At 48.2% G+C, this 24,733-nt stretch overlaps 1 protein-coding gene across 1 annotated transcript in view; it reads right to left on the bottom strand.

Annotated features, from left to right (window-relative positions):
- The window catches only part of LOC308171672 (voltage-dependent R-type calcium channel subunit alpha-1E-like), a gene marked incomplete at its 3' end in the record, with an annotated part of 200,056 nt that overhangs the window by 54,966 nt on the left and 120,357 nt on the right, over positions 1-24,733 (bottom strand). Inside the window, 3 exon segments of the mRNA XM_080546544.1 lie at positions 13,567-13,883; positions 14,291-15,106; positions 19,328-19,389. Of these exon segments, the coding sequence (XP_080402670.1) occupies positions 13,567-13,883; positions 14,291-15,106; positions 19,328-19,389 (1,195 nt within the window).

Here is a 24,733-nt window from a genome sequence, read left to right on the forward strand (position 1 = left end):
CAGTAGACAGTAGACAGTAGACAGTAGACAGTAGACAGTAGACAGTAGACAGTAGACAGCATCATAGACAGTAGACAGTAGACAGTAGACAGTAGACAGTAGACAGTAGACAGGACAGTAGACAGTAGACAGTAGACAGTAGACAGTAGACAGTAGACAGTAGACAGTAGACAGGACAGTAGACAGTAGACAGTAGACAGTAGACAGTAGACAGTAGACAGTAGACAGTAGACAGTAGACAGGACAGTAGACAGTAGACAGTAGACAGTAGACAGGACAGTAGACAGTAGACAGTAGACAGGACAGTAGACAGTAGACAGTAGACAGTAGACAGTAGACAGTAGACAGGACAGTAGACAGTAGACAGTAGACAGTAGACAGTAGACAGGACAGTAGACAGTAGACAGGACAGTAGACAGTAGGCAGTAGACAGTAGACAGTAGACAGTAGACAGTAGACAGGACAGTAGACAGTAGACAGGACAGTAGACAGTAGACAGTAGACAGTAGACAGTAGACAGTAGACAGGACAGTAGACAGGACAGTAGACAGTAGACAGTAGACAGTAGACAGTAGACAGTAGACAGGACAGTAGACAGTAGACAGTAGACAGTAGACAGTAGACAGTAGACAGTAGACAGTAGACAGTAGACAGTAGACAGTAGACAGGACAGTAGACAGTAGACAGTAGACAGTAGACAGTAGACAGTAGACAGTAGACAGTAGACAGGACAGTAGACAGTAGACAGTAGACAGTAGACAGTAGACAGGACAGTAGACAGTAGACAGTAGACAGTAAACAGTAGACAGTAGACAGTAGACAGGACAGTAGACAGTAGACAGTAGACAGTAGACAGTAGACAGGACAGTAGACAGTAGACAGTAGACAGTAGACAGTAGACAGTAGACAGGACAGTAGACAGTAGACAGTAGACAGTAGACAGTAGACAGGACAGTAGACAGTAGACAGGACAGTAGACAGTAGACAGGACAGTAGACAGTAGACAGTAGACAGTAGACAGTAGACAGTAGACAGTAGACAGTAGACAGGACAGTAGACAGGACAGTAGACAGTAGACAGTAGACAGTAGACAGTAGACAGTAGACAGTAGACAGTAGACAGGACAGTAGACAGTAGACAGTAGACAGTAGACAGTAGACAGTAGACAGGACAGTAGACAGTAGACAGGACAGTAGACAGTAGACAGTAGACAGCAGACAGTAGACAGTAGACAGTAGACAGTAGACAGTAGACAGTAGACAGTAGACAGTAGACAGTAGACAGTAGACAGTAGACAGTAGACAGTAGACAGTAGACAGTAGACAGTAGACAGTAGACAGTAGACAGTAGACAGTAGACAGTAGACAGTAGACAGTAGACAGGACAGTAGACAGTAGACAGTAGACAGTAGACAGTAGACAGTAGACAGTAGACAGTAGACAGTAGACAGTAGACAGTAGACAGTAGACAGGACAGTAGACAGTAGACAGTAGACAGTAGACAGTAGACAGGAGACAGTAGACAGTAGACAGTAGACAGTAGACAGGAGACAGTAGACAGGACAGTAGACAGTAGACAGTAGACAGTAGACAGTAGACAGGACAGTAGACAGTAGACAGTAGACAGGACAGTAGACAGTAGACAGGAGACAGTAGACAGGACAGTAGACAGTAGACAGTAGACAGTAGACAGGACAGTAGACAGTAGACAGTAGACAGGACAGTAGACAGTAGACAGTAGACAGTAGACAGTAGACAGGACAGTAGACAGTAGACAGTAGACAGTAGACAGTAGACAGTAGACAGTAGACAGTAGACAGCAGACAGTAGACAGTAGACAGTAGACAGTAGACAGTAGACAGGACAGTAGACAGTAGACAGTAGACAGTAGACAGTAGACAGTAGACAGTAGACAGTAGACAGTAGACAGTAGACAGTAGACAGGACAGTAGACAGTAGACAGTAGACAGTAGACAGTAGACAGTAGACAGTAGACAGTAGACAGTAGACAGGACAGTAGACAGGACAGTAGACAGGACAGTAGACAGTAGACAGGACAGTAGACAGTAGACAGTAGACAGTAGACAGGACAGTAGACAGTAGACAGTAGACAGTAGGACAGCAGACAGTAGACAGTAGACAGTAGACAGTAGACAGTAGACAGGACAGTAGACAGGACAGTAGACAGTAGACAGTAGACAGTAGACAGGACAGTAGACAGTAGACAGGACAGTAGACAGTAGACAGTAGACAGTAGACAGTAGACAGTAGACAGGACAGTAGACAGTAGACAGTAGACAGTAGACAGTAGACAGTAGACAGTAGACAGTAGACAGTAGACAGTAGACAGTAGACAGTAGACAGTAGACAGTAGACAGGACAGTAGACAGTAGACAGTAGACAGTAGACAGTAGACAGTAGGCAGTAGACAGTAGACAGTAGACAGTAGACAGGACAGTAGACAGGACAGTAGACAGTAGACAGTAGACAGTAGACAGTAGACAGTAGACAGTAGACAGTAGACAGTAGACAGTAGACAGGACAGTAGACAGTAGACAGTAGACAGTAGACAGTAGACAGTAGACAGTAGACAGTAGACAGTAGACAGTAGACAGTAGACAGGACAGTAGACAGTAGACAGTAGACAGTAGACAGTAGACAGTAGACAGTAGACAGTAGACAGTAGGCAGGGCTGGGGACAGTAGACAGTAGACAGTAGACAGGACAGTAGACAGTAGACAGTAGACAGGACAGTAGACAGTAGACAGTAGACAGTAGACAGTAGACAGTAGACAGTAGACAGTAGACAGTAGACAGGACAGTAGACAGTAGACAGTAGACAGGACAGTAGACAGTAGACAGGACAGTAGACAGTAGACAGTAGACAGTAGACAGTAGACAGTAGACAGTAGACAGTAGACAGTAGACAGGACAGTAGACAGTAGACAGGGCTGGGGACAGTAGACAGGACAGTAGACAGTAGACAGTAGACAGGACAGTAGACAGTAGACAGTAGACAGTAGACAGTAGACAGTAGACAGGACAGTAGACAGTAGACAGTAGACAGTAGACAGTAGACAGTAGACAGTAGACAGTAGACAGGACAGTAGACAGTAGACAGTAGACAGTAGACAGTAGACAGTAGACAGTAGACAGGGCTGGGGACAGTAGACAGTAGACAGTAGACTTGCTTGTTGTATTGCTGTCATCTTTATTGTCTTTATTGTGTTGTTGCATCATAACTGTGCCTAAGATTCTCTTTGGGCAGGACCTGTGACCATCCGGATGCAGAACGATGCAAATATAACACTAAATTTATGGACAGAGTGTACGCCGATAATATGCAAGGAATTTTTCCTGGATACATGGTGTACAGGTTTTTGCCCTTGCTTGCTTGCTTTGTGCCGGTGGTCCATGGCCTCCCCTTGGGGACCGCTGGGTACTGGTAGGCAAACTGGCTAGTAGTCGCTCTATTGGTAGAGGGCTGCAAGGGAATTTTTTCCTGGCTACATAGTATACAGGTTTTTACTTTTGCCTGCTCGCGGCTCTGTCAGTATTGATTGATTGACTGATTGACTGAACATTTTCATTGTGTGAAGCGCATTGAGTTGCATCTTGTAAGAAATGCGCTATACAAATAAAATTTGATTTGATTTGATTTGATTTAGACAGTAGACAGTAGACAGTAGACAGTAGACAGTAGTCAGGGCTGGGGACAGTAGACAGTAGACAGGGCTGGGGAAAGTAGACAGGGCTGGGAATTGTTTTAATCTGAAATATTTGATGGGGGGGGGGTCGCATACAGCCTATGAATGAAATAGAAATGGTTTATTTGAATTGAATTTGGGAATATTTGACCAGGCAGTGCCCCAATTAATGACAGAGTGAGCGAGTAATACATACGGTACTTCCTATCACCATAATGAACTGAATGTTTGGTTTTGTAAGAGGCTAGAGGTTGTAAGAGGCTGTAAGAGGCTGTAAGAGGCTGTAAGAGGCTGTAAGAGGTTGTAAAAGGCTGTATGAGGCTATACAAGGCTGTATGAGGCTGTAAGAGGCTGTAGGAGGCTGTATGAGGCTGTAAGAGGCTATAGGAGGCTGAGGTTGTAAGAGGCTGTAAGAGGCTATAGGAGGCTGAGGTTGTAAGAGGCTGTAAGAGGCTGTAAGAGGATATAGGAGGCTGAGGTTGTAAGAGGCTATAAGAGGCTGTATGAGGCTGTAAGAGGCTGTAGGAGGCTGTAAGAGGCTGTAAGAGGCTGTAAGAGGCTGTATGAGGCTGTAAGAGGCTGTAAGAGGCTGTAAGAGGCTGTATGGGGCTGTAATGAATGAATGAATGAATGGTCTTTATTGTCATTGCTACAGTACAGGTACCAAACAACGAAATTTAGGAGGGGTGGCTCCCCTGGTGTTAGGAAAGAAGAAAAAAAACACTTTAAAAAAAATCACAAGAAGGGAAGGAGCTGGTTTACATAAATAAAGGCTATGTACACTATCCACTATACTATACTGTACAGATAGACGACTAGGGTTGTCATATTGCACAATAGTGTTATTGCACATTTATTTAAAGTGTCGCAGTTTGCAGGCTTGAAATGTACATATTTGTGCCTCAGCACTACACCTGATTTTTTCAGTCCAGCAGCTGCCATCAATCCGTCCAGACTGTCCAGGGCCCAGAACCTAGGTCTTTGCTGTGTTCAGGGCCTGGACGGCCCTGTGGTAGAAGCTGTTCTTCAGTCTGTTTGTCCTTGCGGCCAAGGTCCTGAACCGCCTTTTCGAGGGCAGCCGGGTAAAGTGTTCGTACCCAGGGTGGGTTGGGTCCCCGGAGATCTTGGAGGCCTTCCTGAGACAGCGTGTGTTGTACAGCTCTTCCAGAGAGGGGAGGGGGGCGCCGGTGATCTTCTGTGCTGTTCTCACGACTCTCTGTAGCGCATTTCTCTCCGCGGTTGTGCAGCTGGAGAACCAGTTGCAGATGCCGTAGGTGAGGATGCTCTCCACTGCGCCGCGGTAGAAGGTCACCAGTATCTCCTGCTTGCTGTGTTCCTTCCTGAGGACTCTCAGGATGTATAGCCGCTGTTGTGCCTTCTTGATGGTGGCTTTTGTGTTGTCCTTCCAGGTCAGGTCATCCCGCATGTGCATCCCCAGGAATCGGAGGGTTGAGACTCTCTCCACGCTCTCTCCGTCGATGAGCAGGGGCTGGATCTTCCTCCTGAAGTCTACGATGATTTCCTGGGTCTTTGACTTGTTCAGCAGCAGGTTGTTAACCTTGCACAGCTTGCTCAGTTGCTCTACCTCATCCCTGTACGCCGCCTCGTCCCCCCCCGAGATGCATCCCACCACGGTGGTGTCGTCTGCAAACTTTACGATGGAGTTGCTGGGGTGGACGGGGGTGAAGTCGTAGGTGTAGAGGTTGTAGAGGATGGGGCTTAGCACGCAGCCCTGGGGGGACCCAGTGCTGAGTCTGAGGGCTGTGGAGGTGTGGGGGCCCACCCGCACCCTCTGGGGGCGGTCGGTCAGGAAGTTCTTGATCCATGCACATATAGGGCCCTATTATGCACTTCTTAACTTGCCGTCTTAAGTGTTAATTAAGACGCACCGCCAGGTTAAGACCTACCGCCACCCTTATTATGCGCTTCATACGCGCTACTGCTATTATGCAGGTGTCGATAGGCGCCCACACATAAGACGTAAAACTCCCGTGCATATATTGCTCATTGTGGGAGTGTTCATATGTTAATGAAGTGCACTAGGCGCCCCTGCTATTATGCGATCTGACTTTTCTCCTATCGCTAAGAAGTGGTTTGAAAAGTTCTTAAGTTTAGACTTCATGCACGTTTTGAAACACGAGCGCGCCTCCGCGGTTTGCGCATGCATGTGGGCACACATGAACACGCACGTGGCTCCACGGCAAGACGTCAATTACGGTCACAGTATAAATGCTTTATTTCAAAAGGGAGAGGCAGAGAAGCGCGCTGACCTCCTTCTCAGGACTTCCATAATAGCATAGCGCTAATGACTCAACGCAGCCGGTTCTTAAAGGGAATGGCACCTGGCACGCTGATTGGGTTGATTGAGAAGACGCCCAAAACACACCCATGACTAATTTCTTTGCTTAGCGCCGGGTTTTAGGCGCCCACTACAGCACGCATAATAGCAAAGTGGCCTTGACCACGCCTCCACGTCTTAAGTTTAGATCTACCGCCTCGTCTTATTGATGAAGTGCATAATAGGGCCCATAGAGTGTGATAGACCCAGGTCTAGTAGTTTGGTCACTAGCCTGTCTGGAAGGATGGTGTTGAAGGCGGAGCTGAAGTCCACAAAGAGCAGTCTCGCGTAGCTGTTTCCCCTCTCCAGGTGGGATAGAGTGGCGTGGAGAGTCGTCGCGATGGCGTCCTCTGTGGATCTGTGGGCTCTGTAGGCGAACTGGTATGGATCCAGGTTGGGCGGGAGGCGTGTGAGTATGTGGGCCCGGACTAGTTTCTCGAAGCACTTCATGATGATTGGTGTGAGTGCCACCGGGCGGTAGTCGGTTAGGCAGCTCACCGTGCTTTTCTTCGGGACTGGGATGATAGTTGAGGTTTTCAGGCAGGGTGGGATGGTGGCCTGGGACAGGGACTGGTTGAAGATGTTGGTGAAAACCCCGGCCAGCTGGTCGGCGCAGTCCCTCAGCACCCGTCCCAGGACGCCATCCGGCCCCGAGGCTTTCCTGGGGTCCACCGCCTTCAGCACGCGTCTCACTTCATGCTCTGTGAGGGTGAGGCTGCTGAGAGCTGGAGAGAGTGGTGTTTGTGTTGTGGTTACCTCCGTTCGCCCCTCGTCGAACCGGGCGTAGAAGGTGTTCAGCTTTCCCGCCAGCAGGGGGTCGTCCTCTGCGGCTGTGAGCCTGTTGGCTCTGAAGTTTGTCATGTGCTGAACCCCCTGCCACATCCGCCTGGAGTCGTTGCTCAGGAAGCATTCCTCAATCTTCTCTCTGTGGTCTGCCTTGGCCGCTTTGATTCCGCGCTTTAGGTTAGCCCTGGGGGTGCTGTACAGCGGTGTGCTCTTCCCTGCGAAGAAGGCGTTGTCCCTCTCGTTGATCAGTTTTTGGACCTTCCCAGTCATCCATGGCTTCGTGTTGGGGTAGACCCGGACCCGTTTGTCCACGGTGACTGAGTTGGTGCAGTTCACTATGTGGTTCAGAACCGACGACGTGTACTGTTCCAGGTCCTCATGCTCATATTCCTGCCATGGGGTGTCATTTAGGCAGATCTGCAGTGGAGCGGACCCTTCTGGCCAGGTTCTGACAGTCTTAGTGGTGATGGGAGCACTTTTCCCCATGGTAGTGTATGCTGGGATCAGGAGGATTGACACATGGTCAGACATGCCTAGATGAGCTAGCGGACTAGCCTTGTAAGCACGTTTGATGTTGGTGTATACCTTGTCCAGTGTTTTTTCTCCTCTTGTTGCACATTTCACATGCTGATAGAACTTGGGTAGTACTGCCTTCAGGTCGACATGATTAAAATCTCCTGCTATAATGTGAATTGCCTGTGGATCTGTGCTTTGTTGACCACTGATGACGTCATATAGCCGCGCCAATGCTAGGCTACCATCCGCGCTAGGCGCAATGTAAACAGATGTTATGTACACCGCGTTGAATTCCCTCGGGAGGTATGTGGGTCGGCATTTAACAGTCAAGTATTCCAGGTCTGGGGAGCAGTGGCTACTTACAGTTTTCGTGTTTAAGCACCAGCTATCCTTCGTCGATATAATGATCCCACCTCCGCGGGACTTACCGCTGAGCTGCGTGCGGTCAGCGCGATGTAGAGTGCGGCCCTCCAAGCTAATCGCGGAGTCCACGATAGTTTCATTTAGCCAGGTTTCAGTGAGAATAATCACACAGCTATCTCCCACGATGTTATTTTTGGCAACTTGTAGTCTCAGTTCATCCATCTTATTCGTCAGGGACCTGACGTTGGATAGGAAAATACTCGGCAAAGCAGGTTCGTCTGGGCTTCTCCTCAGCCTAGCTAGCAGGCCTCCCCTTGCTCCTCGGCGTTGTTTACGGTCTCGCCTCCGCCGCTTACGCCTTAGTGTTGGGATAGCGTAGTACTGTTCACCCGGCGACCTCGCGATGTCGAATGGGATTCCCTGTTGTTCCAAGAATTCCGTTGTTACAGTCCTCTCATTTTGCGCACCAACTTCTAGTAAGTCTAGTCTGCTGTAGGTACTATTTACACAACCGTTCCCTATAAGTACTAAAATAAAAATGTACATACAAATGTACTTAAAAACTCTAAAAAACACCAGTTTTGAAGCCACTCCAGCCGCAGCGACTATGCGCGCAGCCATCTTGCTACAGAGGCTGTAGGAGGCTGTAAGAGGCTGTAAGAGGCTGTATGAGGCTGTAAGAGGCTGTAGGAGGCTGTAAGAGGCTGTAAGAGGCTGTATGAGGCTGTAAGAGGCTGTAAGGGGCTGTAAGAGGCTGTAAGAGGCTATAAGAGGCTGTAACAGGCTAGAGGCTGTAAGAGGCTGTATGAGGCTGTAAGAAGCTGTAAGAGGCTAGAAGCTGTAAGAGGCTGTAAGAGGCTGTAAGAGGCTGTATGAGGCTGTAAGAGGCTGTAAGAGGCTGTATGAGGCTGTAAGAGGCTGTAAGAGGCTGTAAGAGGCTAGAGGCTGTAAGAGGCTGTAAGAGGCTAGAGGCTGTAAGAGGTTGTAAGAGGCTAGAGGCTGTATGAGGCTGTAAGAGGCTGTAACATGCTAGAGGCTGTAAGAGGATAGAGGTTGTAAGAGGCTGTAAGAGGTTGTAAGAGGCTATAAGAGGCTCTAACAGGCTAGAGGCTGTATGAGGCTGTAAGAAGCTGTAAGAAGCTGTAAGAGGCTGTAAGAGGCTGTAAGAGGCTGTATGAGGCTGTAAGAGGCTGTATGAGGCTGTAAGAGGTTGTAATAGGCTGTAAGAGGCTGTAAGAGGCTGTAAGAGGCTAGAGGCTGTAAGAGGTTGTAAGAGGCTAGAGGCTGTAAGAGGCTGTAAGAGGCTGTAAGAGGCTAGAGGCTGTAAGAGGCTGTAAGAGGATGTAACATGCTAGAGGCTGTAAGAGGCTATAAGAGCCTGTAAGAGGCTGTAAGAGGCTATATGAGGCTGTAAGAGGCTATATGAGGCTGTAAGAGGCTGTAAGAGGCTGTAAGAGGCTATATGAGGCTGTAAGAGGCTGTAAGAGGCTGTAAGAGGCTGTAAGAGGTTGTAAGAGGCTGTAAGAGGCTGTAAGAGGCTGTAAGAGGCTGTAAGAGGCTATAAGAGGCTGTAAGAGGCTGTATGGGGCTGTATGAGGCTGTAAGAGGCTGTAAGAGGCTAGAGGCTGTAAGAGGCTGTAAGAGGCTAGAGGCTGTAAGAGGCCAGAGGCTGTAAGAGGCTGGAGGCTGTAAGAGGCTAGAGGCTGTAAGAGGCTGTAAGAGGCTGTAAGAGGCTGTAAGAGGCTGTAAGAGGCTGTAAGAGGCTAGAGGCTGTAAGAGGCTGTAAGAGGCTAGAGGTTGAAAGAGACTATAAGAGGCTGTAAGAGGCTGTAAGAGGCTAGAGGTTGAAAGAGGCTATAAGAGGCTGTAAGAAGCTGTAAGAGGCTAGAGGTTGAAAGAGGCTATAAGAGGCTGTAAAAAGCTGTAAGAAGCTGTAAGAGGCTAGAGGCTGTAAGAGGCTATAAGAGGCTGTAACAGGCTAGAGGCTGTAAGAGGCTGTATGAGGCTGTAAGAGGCTGTAAGAGGCTAGAGGCTGTAAGAGGCTAGAGGCTGTAAGAGGCTGTAAGAAGCTGTAAGAGGCTAGAGGCTGTAAGAGGCTGTAAGAGGCTGTATGAGGCTGTAAGAGGCTGTTTGAGGCTGTAAGAGGCTGTAAGAGGCTGTAGGAGGCTGTTGGAGGCTGTAAGAGGCTGTAGGAGGCTGTAGGAGGCTGTAAGAGGTTGTAAGAGGCTATATGAGGCTGTAAGAGGCTGTAAGAGGCTATAAGAGGCTAGAGGCTGTAAGAGGATAGAGGCTGTAAGAGGCTATAAGAGGCTGTAAGAGGCTGTAAGAGGCTGTATGATGCTGTATGAGGCTGTAAGAGGCTAGAGGCTGTAAGAGGCTAGAGGCTGTAAGAGGCTATAAGAGGCTGTATGAGGCTGTAAGAGGCTGTAAGAGGCTGGAGGCTGTAAGAGGCTATAAGCAGCTGTAAGAGGTTGTAAGAGGCTGTAAGAGGCTATAAGAGGCTAGAGGCTGTAAGAGGCTATAAGAGGCTGTAAGAGGCTGTAAGAGGATGTAAGAGGCTAGAGGTTGTAAGAGGCTATAAGCGGCTGTAAGAGGTTGTAAGAGGCTGGAGGCTGTAAGAGGCTATAAGAGGCTGTAAGAGGCTGTATGAGGCTGTAAGACGCTATATGAGGCTGTAAGAGGCTGGAGGCTGTAAGAGGCTAGAGGCTGTAAGAGGCTGTATGAGGCTGTAAGAGGCTAGAGGCTGTAAGAGGCTGTAAGAGGCTAGAGGCTGTAAGAGGCTGTAAGAGGCTATAAGAGGCTCGAGGTTGTAAGAGGCTGTAAGAGGCAGTAAGAAGCTGTAAGAGGCTAGAGGCTGTAAGAGGCTGTAAGAGGCTGTAAGAGGCTGTAAGAGGCTATAAGAGGCTCGAGGTTGTAAGAGGCTGTAAGAGGCTGTAAGAAGCTGTAAGTGGCTAGAGGCTGTAAGAGGCTGTAAGAGTTTGTAAGAGGCTGTAAGAGGCTGTATGAGGCTGTAAGAGGCTGTAAGAGGATAGAGGCTGTAAGAGGCTATATGAGGCTGTAAGAGGCTAGAGGTTGTAAGAGGCTAGAGGTTGTAAGAGGCTGCAAGAGGCTGTAAGAGGATAGAGGCTGTAAGAGGATAGAGGCTGTAAGAGGCTGGAGGCTGTAAGAGGCTATATGAAGATCATTTTACAATTAAGAAAATATGCCCAGATGTGATTATTAACAGGATGAATGGTTAGCTCTGTTAGCTCTGTCCTCCAGGACACCCAATGTTAGCTCTGTTAGCTCTGTCCTCCAGGACACCCCATGTTAGCTCTGTCCTCCAGGACACCCCATGTTAGCTCTGTCCTCCAGGACACCCCATGTTAGCTCTGTTAGCTCTGTCCTCCAGGACACCCCATGTTAGCTCTGTTAGCTCTGTCCTCCAGGACACCCCATGTTAGCTCTGTTAGCTCTCGTAGCTGTAAATACAAAAATAGAGGTCCCAGGTAAATTATGTATATTGGTGTTGTAAATCCTGGTGTGCCATCGTGTGTGAACACATGTGAGAATAGATGTCTATCACATCTTCTAGCCTGTGGCGGGCTCACCATGAACTCCTCTATGGGGCGCCAAGGAACCATGATATTAGTTTTTAGTCTGTAGTGGATGTAATATAGGCTACAGCTCTGGAAAAAAAAGATAACTTTCTCTGGTTTTACTATTTATAGGTATGTGTTTGAGTAAAATAATAAATTGTGTTTTATTCTATAAACTACTGACAACATTTCTTCCCAATTCTAAATAAAAATATTGTCATTTAGAGCATTTATTTGCAGAAAATGACGAGTGGAAAAAAGATGCTGTGTTTTCAGACCTCAAATAATGCAAAGAAAACAAGTTCATATTCATTTTGAAACAACACAATACTAATGTTTTAACTTAGGAAGAGTTCAGAAATCAATATTTGGTGGAATAACCTTGATTTTCAATCACAGCTTTCATGCGTCTTGGCATGCTCTCCATCAGTCTTTCACATTGCTGTTGGGTGACTTAATGCCACTCCTGGTGCCAAATGTCAAGCAGCTCAGCTGTGTTTGATGGCTTGTGACCATCCATCTTAATAATAATAATAATAATAATAATAATAATACATTTTATTTATAAAAGCACTTTACATATGAAATCTCAGAGTGCTACAATTAAACACAGGAAGATAAAGCAAAAAAAACAAAACATTTTCAATTAAAATCTTCCTCTTGATCACATTGATAATCAGGCTTGAAAGGAATATAGCATCCTAGATCTGAAGCAATATGTTGAAGGATAGCTTTAAACTAGTTTGTAATGATTGATTGTATGTTGGAGTAAATATTCAAACCAAGGTACCTTGGTAACCAAGGTAACTCCTGTAGTACAGGACTGTCTGCCAGAAGCAATGTGCTACACACAGCTTTATTCAATGGGAGTGCAGATTAACACTTGATTTTGTAACCAGATAAAGCACTAAATGTATCTAAAATGCATTATTGGTATAGGCATTATAGGTGATGAGCTGGATTTACTAGTGATTTACATCATCTGGGTCCAGTTGTTCAAAACTTTTAATTAGGGCTGGGACTTTAACACGTTAATTTTTATTAATTAATAACAGAAAAAATAACGCATTAGCTATTTTAACGCATTTTAATAGTTTTTTTTGCATTGGCCTGCCCTGACACTTCTGTCCCTTGTGAGAGACTTTTCTCCCTTGCAGACAACATAGTGCAAAAAAAGAGGGCAGCCTTGAGCTGTGAACATGTAAACAGGCTAGTTTGTCTCAGCAGCTGGCTGAAAGAGAAGAAGCAGAAGAGGCTCAGAGGCTCAGAGGGTCAGAGGCTCAGAGGCTCAGAGGTATCCTGAAACCAATGGGTTTGTTGTTACTGTGAAGGATACTGTTTTTATTTGTTACCATTTTAGATGGCACTTGTGACTTTATGTTAAACTGTTGGTCTGTTTATTATTTTGACCAAGTTTATTTGAGTGGGTAGGGGAGGGTGGGGAGGGTTAGTGGAACATCAGGTTAGGTACATTGTGTGATCTGTTGGTCTGTGTAGCTAAAATAAACAGGATTGGTATCCATAGCTAAACAAGGTATAATAAATCTGTTCAGATCAAAATGAACCAGGTGTGACATGAAAGGTTCAAGGCAACAAGCTAGGACCTTCGCATCCAGTTTGATATCTCTAGGTAACTAGCACACTCTGTGGCTGTATCTTTTTTAGCAGCAGGCATTATTGCTATATTGTAAAAACTCCCCTTTCGACAGAGTAATGCATTATATCAAGTAATGGTCAAAGTAAAAGCCAAAATGTTCTGGGGTATGCTGTCCAAACCCAAGGATTGTCTTTTTTGCAGAGTGAACATGGCTTATTTAAGGCCAGACAAAGAGTTGCGAGATTCAAGTAAGGCTGCTGCATCAGGCAGAAATGTTGACACCATTTGCTGAAATTAGATAGTAGCTGTATGTGGGCCAGACTTTCAGAAGATCTTAGTTTTATAGCTAAATGCCATGGGACGTAGCGCATGAGTCATCGGAATAAACATTTGGACGAGTGCAGGGGACCAGAAGTTCTGCACCATGTCTGATGAGGATGTCGCTGGTGCCAGTAAGTTTCTCAAAACCAAGTGAAGACCTGTTTTACACCTGACCCAGTAGACACCTGACCCAGTAGACACCTGACCCAGTAGACACCTGACCCAGTAGGGAGCAACTAAACAGACATACATACAACACAGAGACAATCAAAGCATATACATGGAAAAGTGCAGAGATTAGATTAAAGCCTAAAATACACCCAGCGTAAACACTCATGGGCCATCTTAACACCAGTCATACCTGCTGTCATCGGAGTGAGCTCCAGCAGTGGCTGGACAGACATCTCGATGACCACGCTGGTGTCTGGGCCTGGCTCCACGTCCGCATCCCGGTTCAGGGAGGCAGGGTTGTCCTCGGAGTCGCTGATCCCTGCCGTGAACTGTGGTTGTTCTGGTCCCAGCTCCGCTGGAGAGTTCAGACATGGGGGCTCATACTTCCCAGTGTCCTCCACCTCTGCCTGCTCTGTCTGAGTACAGTCCAGCAACGCTCGGGGTAGAGATCCAGGGAGGTCATCACACAGAGGAGGCTCAGGGAGGTCTGCACTGGGGTCACTAACTCTGAAATAAGAGGTGGCATATCATTCGATTATAACGAGTACAACTGTATTCTGAAGATATTTGTCAGAGCAAGTCAGCACAAATACACAATTCCGTACACAGTACTTCTTCTTCTTCTACAAACAGGAAGAGGCAGTGTGGAAGAGAGTGTGGGTGTACAGTATTTAGAAAGTGTCTCCTAACCAATATTACCAGAGGCATTGTTAGGATCTTGAAACATTAGGGGCTTATAGCCCGGCCCGCGTTTCGTAGACGGGCTTGTGCTAAATCGACGGCAATGCGCTAAATCGATGGTGACGTGCTCGATTTTCTTTTTCTTTTTTCGGGCTTATTCATAAAGCATTCGCCCAGGCCTAACGACGTCACTGAACATCACGTAGGAGTTTAACCTATAAGGATCCTCCTACCTCTGACGGTCCTCTCCACTCTCAGCATATGGATTGATTATGCAGGCTTCTCCCTCGTCCTGGGCCCACCCTGCCCCCTCCGCCCCTTTCTCCTCCCTCTCTTCTTTCTCTTCCTTCTCCTCCTTCTCGTCCAGTAACTTCCTCTCGCAGCTGAGAGAGCGACTGGCCTGCCCGCGCGGGGGGGGGGGCGACTCTCGGCTCTTGATCTCCGCCCGCGTCTCGCGGTGCCGGTGCCTCCTCTGACGTGCTCCTCCTCCCCCCCCCCCTCCCCCCTCCTCCAGGCTGGCAGCAGCCCTGAACTTACGGGCCACCCTGTGCCTCCCCCCTCCAGAGGGCCGGTGAGAGGCGCCCCCCCCCCCACCGCCCGTCCTCTCCTCGGTCAGCGTCAACAGGGGCGGAGGCTCCGACTCCGGGGGCTCGAGCATGGGGATGGCAATGGAGAGGGGGGGTTCAGGCATCGGTATGGCGATGGACATGGACATGGGTGACTCCGGCAGGTGTCCCGGGCTAGCCTCCGGGGAGAGGTTGGTGTGGACGGTGGGGGTGTCGCCGGTGTCCTCCACGGGGCTGCCCCCGAACAGAACCTCCTGGCTGTCCATCTGCCGGCGCTTGCGGAGCTGGTTGGCCCTCTGCTCCCACACCGACATGTTGACCTTCCCCTTCTTCCTCCGGTCTCGGCGGTTGGAGAAGGCGTTGGCGCGATTGGGGGGCTGCTCGTCGCCTCCCGCCCCACCGCTGTCCTCCTCTTCTTCGGCGTAGGCCGGACGGCCACGGTGGATGGCCCGCTTCCTGTACAGGTAGGGCCGCCTCCTCCTCCTAGGGAGCATAACACACCAGCTGTCACTAGGGGGCAGCAATGGGACCACATTCAATAGCATATCAATAAACATAATACATCCTATCTAAAGTATTGCATAAGTATGCGGAAAAATATGACAAGATGACAAAGCAATTTTCTGTTAATTTTTTTGCATTCATTTCTGATGATGAATTATCAAGTTATAGCAGATAAAAACACAAAGAACATCCAAAACTTCAAAAGATGAAAATACCTAGGGAAGAAATTACACAAAATCAAGAGCCACAAAAAATAAAAGGAAAAGTGCAGGGATTAAAATAGAGAAACTAGAGAAACTTCTAATAGATCAGGAAAAAAAGGAAAAAGCGAAGGGAGGAATTAGCTGTCAGGGCACAGACAATGTTTACTTACTGGTATTCAATCTCTTTTGTTGTCCATGTAATCAATGAGTGATTGGTTGAAAACAAGACATTAGTGTTTTTGAACATAGACAGAACAATCCTTGTGACACAGTCCAAACTAAGCATATGGGGGTCTAACAAGTTTTGTTTGGGTCAAAGAAAGCCAAAAGATCTTATTAGATAATAGTGGATTTCCCACAAGTTATAATGTCATTTATTTAAATGTAACAGCAGCTGGTGAAACGGGGAACAAGTCGCCAACCAATGGGAACAAGTCGCCAACCAATCAAGATAACTTTTACTCTGAAAAATGTACACTACGCTGGTCAAGCTAGTCCAGTTGCAAAGCAATGGATTCGGTGATTAATCCCCACTACTCTACACTAGCTAGGTAGTAGTGGGGATTACTCACCGAATCCATTGCAATTGCAATGCTTTGGCTTGACTAGCGAGTCTGTCTTCGATTTTCAACAACACTGAAATCTATTTAAATTTTTCTGAATAAAAGTCTGAATAAGAGTGGTCCGTTGGTTGGGGACTTGTTTCACCAGCTGCTGTCACTAATGCAGATATCTAGGGCTTTAAACAAATAGGGTCAGTTTCCCATGCACAGATTAAGCCTACTCGTGGACTAAACAGCACTGTATATCTTTCTTTTGGTACAGGGTTAGGTAAACTCAGTCTGAGAATCTAGAATTGTATATATTTTGGTCAGTGTCACAAAACAGGCATAGAGCAACAAGACAACAGGATGAAGGCAGCATTACATTGTTAATACCAAAAGCACCAGCCCGAACGCTGAGACATAGAAGACTGACACTCAAATATGTAACGAACAAATGATACATTCAGTCACGTGCCTAGAGAGAATTATGGGTAATTATAATTCATGTCATTATTTCCCCTCTACATTTCCCACTTAAAACAAAGGGTAACTTAGAAGAACTTACACAACCAAAATCATTTTCAAGTATATTTCTCATCAGTTGACCTTTGATATGGTCCCAAAATATAAATACTTTTTGCATATGAGCCTCATAGATATTGTAATGGCAAGCTTATATTTATTTCCTCGAAAAGTGAGATGATGATGTGTTTTTTGTGTGCGTATTTTATGAAGCCTTCATAAACTCTTTCAACCGCCTAATATAGGATTTAGGCCTTCATTAAGCCATCATTAAGCCTTTAAACCTTGTAGGGGGAAATTATTTATCTAATAAGAAATGTTGTCATTGCTAAATAATTTAAACTGTCTGAGTGGATTGACACTTTACCTCAAGTCTGGTAGACAAGGGAAACTGGCTTCCTCTACTCAAGATTCTACATTTGCCCAACAACAGATACATTTGAATAGCTCACCTCCTTTTGTATTCCATAGCCTGTCTCGACACCTAGAAACTCAAGACAATGTTGAGGCACAATAGGGGGGTTGCTCAGCTTTTGTTCACTCTGGTGCCCTCCTTCCTTACCTTTGTTATACCGTAAGGAAGGGAGGGCCAGATTCACCCACATTCACTTTCCTCCCTCTTCCTCATCTATGACCTCGCCTCAATGTGATTGGTTTGACCTTACCTGAGGTTTGTTACCTGTATATAAAAATACATGTCCCCCCTCTGTCTGGACATTTTTGAGAATCCTTTCACTGTCAAGATCTTTTGTCTGACATGCTTGTAAACTGTTCTCCTTTTGCAAAAGATAATTAAATACCTTTGCTATACAATTTGAAGAAACCAGGCTACCCTTTTCTATTTTCTATTTAGATACTTAAATATTTCCCTAACAACATTCATCTGAAGTGGGACTCCAAGTTCTTGATGATGCTTACATAACAGGTCCTACTGAAAACCATGCATCACCTGGTTATTAAGTTCACTCCACTAGCATTTCCCCTCCCCGGAAACAACATTCACTTGCAATACCAGTCTGCTTGTAGACCAAATGAAATGAATAAGCCACAATCTGACCCACAGTGAAGTGTGCCTCTTCCCTGTAGAGAGTAACACACAAAAAACTCTGTGTTTGCCTCCATAAAAAAAGAAAAGAAAAACGTATTACTAAATCAGACTTTGCTGAAGACACTGTATCTATGTAGGCCAGTCTGAGAACCTGCTTTAGGAAGATGACATTTCATCAAATGTTTCACTTTTCTTGTAACACTTTAAATGAAAATGATTCAAGCTTTGTCATTTGCACAGAGTACAACGAAATGTATTTATGCTCTAGGCCAGGGTTGTAACAGTTATAAGTCGGTTTAGACTGATCGATATTGACCTGGTGCCAAATACAGAGCTTGTAATCAGGAGCCAGTTATTAATGTTTTATAAATGTAACAATAAATGCTTGGAAAACTAACCTTGATGTGAAATTGTGAAATGTGAAAATTATTTTCTTTTATATTATTCTATTTTATAGTAGTGATTACATAGTTGGGGAAATGTATTTGCTAGTTTTTATACCGGATGTGTGTAATTATGGGAGTAATTACTCTTAATTAAAGTACCCTATCTCTCTTTGCCTCCATCTTACAATTACCACCATGACTAGCCTCATCAGATATGGGTGAAACTGTGACCCTCCACTTATTGATTAATTTCTGGTATGGCAAGACCTCATTGGACAATAGCAATAGCAGACCGGTTCTCCAAGCCTCTCTGGGTACATAATCATTTAAAACATTTAGAAAATGTATTAATTAACAACTACAATAATATTGATATACAATATACAATAGCGCTAGTAACTTGGTAGGTGATAGCTAACTAGCTAACTAGCTAGTAACTAACTATTTTGATTTTGATACTTTCATGACTGGCTAACGTAGAGCTAGATAGCTCCACACCAGTGTGGCTTTGTCGTAACCTTGAAACAACTTAAGGCCGATTTAAAGTTCTGCGTCGAATTTACGTGCGTAGCTTACGTTCCCTACGTAAGGGCTCTCGGACTTTACACTTCTGCGTAGGCCGCGTTGCAATTACACCGTCACATCGCTAGGTGGCAGTGTGTTTTCTATGCCCCTGTGCTGTGCCTCTTCCGGTTAGGAACGCAACGGAGCTCAAAGCTCAAAGCGGCATAATAGCGATCTTTTTGTTGTTATGCTTGTTGTAAATAAAAGTTCTATGATGCATTGAAATGACATTAAACTAAGATAATACGATGGTTATCATCATTTTTCAAATCTTTATTAATAAGTAATTACAGAAAAAGTGAATGACATTTCTGTCATGGCTTCCGCATTTTGGCCTACGAGAGAGTCGGAATCTTGTCTGAATCATGTGCTACCAAGCGGACCAATCACAGAGCTTACTGTTGCATAGAAACTGACCGCGCTGAACGCGCTCTTAAAATTTTGGAGATGTGCACGTTAACCCTCTCCGTAGGCAAGGCGGGCCCACGCGGGACTACGCAAACTACGGCGTCGATTTTACGCAGAACTCTAACCCAGGCTTTACACCTATAGTACACAGTTTGGTACATGCTGTGTCGCTGTCTATTAATGTAAACCCCTCAAAAAAAGTTCGGAAACGCTGTGTTGTACCTCGTTGTAAAGGTGACTAATCAGGCTTTCCAACGATATAAAATACAATACCAATTGGTATTATTAAAGGGGAGGAATAATCAACAAAAAAAGCGTTTCCGAACTTTTTTTGAGGGGTTTATATTTTCATTCCGCAGCAGGCCAGTAGCCTTACTGCTGTTTCATATTGGGTTATGTGTTGCTAAAAGTGAATGCCGTCTCTGTCATTTCAATTATAATTATTATTATAGTATAGACAAGCATGAAAAAAACAAATGTTGAATGTAATTACATTTAAAAAAATAAGTAAACAGAAAACTTACTCTGCGATGGGGTAGTCTCTGCCGTATCTCTGGTTGAAAAACTCCTCTTCTTCCTCTTCATCCTGATAAAGATAACATCAACACATTGGGTTCTATTTTCAGCCAGTACAAAACAAACACGTTACCAACAGGTGGAACTACTGTGCTCAGGTGAGTAGCGGTAATAGAGGCCTGTTCAAGACAATGTGCCTTCAGTTGGACTGAAAAACACTGAACAACTCTGGCCTTGAAGATAATAAATTATCCATAATTATCCTGACACCGATGGATAGATAGATACTATATTGATCCCTGTGGGGAAAATCAGGCATTACAGCAGCTCAGACCACAAACAACAACAACAACAAAAACAACAACAACAAAAATAAAAAAGTGAAACTTGAATAATAGGCAAAAAAAAAAAAATCTCCTATAGCGCTCAAGATCTCCTATAGCGCCCCCTAGTGCAGCGTGGTTGTAAAGATCTCCTATAGCGCTCCTTATTGCAGCGTGGTTGTAAAGATCTCCTATAACGCTCCTTAGTGCAGCGTGCAACTCCGCGACCACATCCCAGTCGCCAGCCCTGAGTGTTACGAGGGGGTAATGTGTTTGGACCCAGGCGCAGAGTAGAACAGAGTAGACGGAAGCAGGAGTATAATAAATAATAACGGTACTCTTTATTTTGAGTAAACGGAACAAATAATAACCGCACAGTAAGCGAATAAACAAAAGAGGAGAAAACAAGTCTCCGATAAACGTTTTAAATAATAACAGGAACAAGGCAGAGCAATGTACTTACAATCGTCAACTATACTTATTTCCTAATCCGGCGAGGAACAATAAGGCTAAGAAGAATCGTATACATATAACAAACGCAACATGAAGTGAACAACCGACAACCAGAGGGGAAACAGAGGGATCTAAATAGCCACAGCCAAACAACACACACCAGGTACAAATCAGTTAATTAGGACAGACAAATGCATACATAAAACACCAGAGGGCGCCAAAGGGTCGCTCCACAATAAGGTCGCTTCCCCAACCCTTACAGTATCCCCCCCCGACGAACGGCACCTGCCGTTCACCTGGGTGCCTCAGGATGTAGTTGGCGGAAGTCTGTAATTAGTTTTGGGTCCAATATGTCCCTCTGAGGCACCCAGGACCGTTCCTCCGGCCCATACCCCTCCCAATCCACCAAAAACTGTAAGCCCCTACCCCTCCGCCGGCAATCCATAATCCTCCGTACTGTATAAACAGTCTGTCCATCAATGATGCGTGGCGGGGGAACAGGGGGGGGTGGTGGGGACATGGGGCAAGTGACGAAGGGTTTCAGTAGGGACACATGAAAGGTCGGGTGAACCCGCATGGAAGGTGGGAGTAGTAGTCTATACGCCACCGGGTTCACCCGCCGCACCACTTTGAACGGACCCACGAACCGGGGCGCTAGCTTCCTGGACTCGACCCGGAGGGGAAGGTCCCGAGTCGAGAGCCACACCTTCTGCCCCGGGCGAAAGATCGGGGCCGGGCGACGCCTGCGGTTGGCCTGAAGCTGGGACCGAGCCGACGCCCGCTGAAGCGCCGCCCTCACCCGCCTCCAGGTCCGGCGACAGCGACCGACGTGGGCTTGGACGGAGGGCACCTCCGCCTCCTCCTCCTGCTCAGGGAATAGGGGGGGTTGATAGCCATATTGGCACTGAAAGGGGGATAGGCCAGTGGATGAGCAGAGGAGGGTGTTGTGGGCGTATTCCGCCCACGCCAGTCGCCGACTCCACCTCGCCGGATTGCCGGAGACGTAGCACCTCAGCACGCCTTCCAGGTCCTGGTTGACACGCTCCGTCTGCCCATTGGACTGTGGATGGAAACCGGAGGACAGGCTGACGGAGGCGCCGAGGCTGGTCGCGAACGCCTTCCAGAACCTGGAAGCGAACTGAGGAGCCCGATCCGACACCATGTCCTGCGGGAGACCATGCACCCGGAAGATGTGCTGCACCACCAGGTCGGCCGTCTCTCGGGCCGAGGGGAGTTTGGGGAGGGGGATGAAGTGGGCCGCCTTGGAGAAACGGTCCACTACCACCAAGATGGTAGTGAACCCGTCAGAGGGAGGGAGACCTGAAATAAAGTCAAGGGAGATGTGGGACCAGGGGCGTTTGGGGATGGGGAGGGGTCGGAGTAGCCCCGCTGAAGGCTGGCGAGATGTCTTGCTGCGCGCACACACAGGACAGGCTGCCACAAAGGCGCGCGTATCCCTCTCCGCTGTGGGCCACCAGAACCTCCTGCGAATAAAGTCCAGGGTCCTGGCAGCCCCGGGGTGGCTAGTGAGGGGCGACGCATGCGCCCATTGCAGCAGCCGTGAGCGCGCAGTCTTGGGAACATACAGCCTCCCCGGGGGTCCTCCCCCCGGATCCGGCTCCCGCCTGAGCGCCGCTCTCACCACTTTAGCGATCCCCCACGACACAGGGGCAACAATAAGGGTCTCCGGAACAATGGGGTGGGGTTTTTCCTCCCGGTCCGCCGGATCGAACTGCCGGGAGAGGGCGTCCGGCTTGACGTTTTTGGACCCCGGCCTAAAGGAGATGGAAAATTGGAACCGTGTAAAAAACAGCGCCCACCTGGCTTGACGCGAATTGAGGCGCTTAGCCCCCTGGATGTAGGCCAGGTTCTTGTGGTCCGTCCACACCACAAACGGCTGTGCGGCCCCCTCCAGCCACTGCCTCCACTCCTCCAAAGCCAATTTAATGGCCAGCAGCTCCCGGTTTCCTACGTCATAATTACACTCGGCCGGGGACAGCCGACGTGAGAAAAAAGCGCAGGGATGTACCTTCCCATCCTTCCTGCACCTCTGGGAGAGCACCGCCCCCACCGCGAGATCTGAGGCGTCCACCTCCACCAGGAATGGTACTTCCGAGTCCGGATGGGCTAGGACCGGAGCAGAGGTGAACCGTTGCTTGAGGTCCACGAAGGCGGCCTCCGCCTCCGAGGACCAGGCGAACGTACGGAGGGTAGACCTGGTGAGGGCAGTTAAAGGGGCAGCTAGGGCACTAAAATTGCGGATAAAGCGTCTATAAAAATTAGCAAACCCTAGGAACCGCTGTAACTGTTTCAAAGAGGAGGGGCGGGGCCAGTCTAACACCGCACTAACCTTGGCAGGGTCCATGCTTAAATCCCCCCGTGTTATAATGAACCCCAGGAATGACACTGTGTCGGCGTGAAAGACACATTTCTCTGCCTTGACAAATAACTGGTGGTGGAGGAGGCGCTGGAGGACTTGACGGACATGACGTTGATGTTGAGTAATGTCTTTGGAAAAAATGAGGATATCGTCAAGGTACACAAAAACCGAATGACCAATCAAATCCCGCAGTACGTCGTTGACTAGTGCTTGAAATACTGCGGGTGCATTAGCGAGACCAAAGGGCATGACTAAATACTCATAATGTCCGTTAGGCGTGTTAAAAGCCGTCTTCCACTCGTCCCCCTCCCTCATCCTCACCAGGTTGTATGCATTGCGTAAATCCAGTTTGGTAAACACCCTTGCTCCTTGCAGTGACTCAAAGGCGGTATCCATGCGGGGCAGGGGATAGCGATTCTTTATGGAAATGTCATTTAGACCGCGGTAATCGATGCAGGGACGCTGTCCCCCGTCTTTCTTTGCCACAAAGAAGAAGCCTGCGCCAGCGGGCGAGGTGGAAGGACGGATATGACCCGCGGCCAGTGCTTCCTCTATGTATTTATTCATGGAGAGATTCTCCGGGCGAGAGAGGGAAAACAGGCGTCCCCGCGGCGGCACAGTACCCGGCAGCAGATTGATGGCACAGTCATAGGGTCTATGGGGGGGTAATTTCTCGGCCCGAGATTTACTGAACACTTCCCCCAGGTCCCAATATATCTGAGGCACCCCTGTCAGGTCGGGGCTGGAAGGGGAAGCAGGGCCAGGGGAATTAGGAAGAGGGGTGGAAAGGGGGAGAGGCGAGAACTGGGGCTGCAACAGGGATGCGAGAGTCGTGGGCGGAGACTCAGTACGCACTGTGACGGAGCCTGCTTCGAGGGAGAGTCGACCTGTGGACCAGTCAATGCGGGGGTTGAGAGAAGCTAACCAGGGGTGACCTAACACAATAGGGCAATCAGGAGAGGCCACAATAAAAAATCGTATGAGTTCCCAACGACCCCCTCCCACCTGGATATGTACCGGCATAGTGCGCTGGGTAATGATCCCCGACCCCAATGGCCGGCCGTCTAGGGCTCGAACAGGAACGGGTTCTTTCAATTCTTCCAAAGGAACCCCCCACCCCCAGGCCAGGCCTTCGTGCATTAAATTCCCCGCTGCCCCTGAGTCCACCAGAGCCCGAACTCGCTGGGTACAGTGTCCCCACCGCACCTTAACAGAAAAAAAGGTTTGTGGGTCATTGAAACCCGAGGGTATGTCCCTACCCGCTAATACCCCTCCCGATACTAGCGGGCTGCCCCGTTTCCCGAGGTCCCTGGACAGGCACTGTAGCGGTGACCCTTGCGACCGCAACGGAAGCAGCGCCGCTCGTCCAGCCGACGCCGCCTCTCTGTGCTGGAGAGGTGTGTTGCGCCCAGCTGCATGGCCTCCTCCTCCTCCGTGGTCTCCTCCGGGAACCGCCGAGTCGCCTCCCTAGCAGGAGGAGGTTGGAACGGAGCGCCCCTCGACGAGCCCCTCTCACGTGATCGCTCTCGGCGCCGATTGTCCACACGCACCGAGAGCTCCACTACGCCGTCTAGCCGCTCTGGGAGGTCCCGGAGGGCAAGTTGGTCTTTCATCGCCTCCGAGAGCCCCTGGGTATAGAGTACGGCCAGGGCCTTCTCCTCCCAACCCGCCTCCCTAGCTAGAGTGCGGAACTCGATGGAATAATCCGCCACCGAGCGATCCCCCTGTCGACACGCCGTGAGCCGCCGACCGGCTTCGTGCCCCGATTTCACCCGGGAGGTGTCGAATATTTTGCGTAACTCCCGGGTGAATGCTGTAGCGTCGGAGCACGCCGGCGACTGACTCTCCCACTCGGCCGTGGCCCAGGACAGGGCACGGCCCGTCAACAGGGTGATGATGTAGGCCACTCGGGAGTGCTCGGTGGGGAAGGACAGGGGCTGCAGGCTGAAGATCAGTGAACACTGAGTCAGGAACTCTCTGCAGCCCTCTGGACGTCCATCATAGCGTTCGGGAGGAGGTAGTCGGGGTTCCCGCGTGGTCACCGGCGGTAGAGGAGGCATAGCTGCTGCTGCTGCTGCCGCTGGTGGAGTGGGGTTGGCCTGAGCGGCCACCAGGCTAGTCACGGCGATGGTCAGCTTTTCGATCTCCGCAAACATCGCCAGCTGGTTCCGCTCCTGCTGGGCTACCATAGCCCCCTGGGTATTCAGCACCGTGCGAATCTGCTCTACATCTGCTGGGTCCATAATGGTCGGTTGTTC

This window comes from Nansenia antarctica, assembly GCF_963989245.1.
Source record: "Nansenia antarctica genome assembly, chromosome: 16".
Classification (NCBI taxonomy): domain Eukaryota; kingdom Metazoa; phylum Chordata; class Actinopteri; order Argentiniformes; family Microstomatidae; genus Nansenia; species Nansenia antarctica.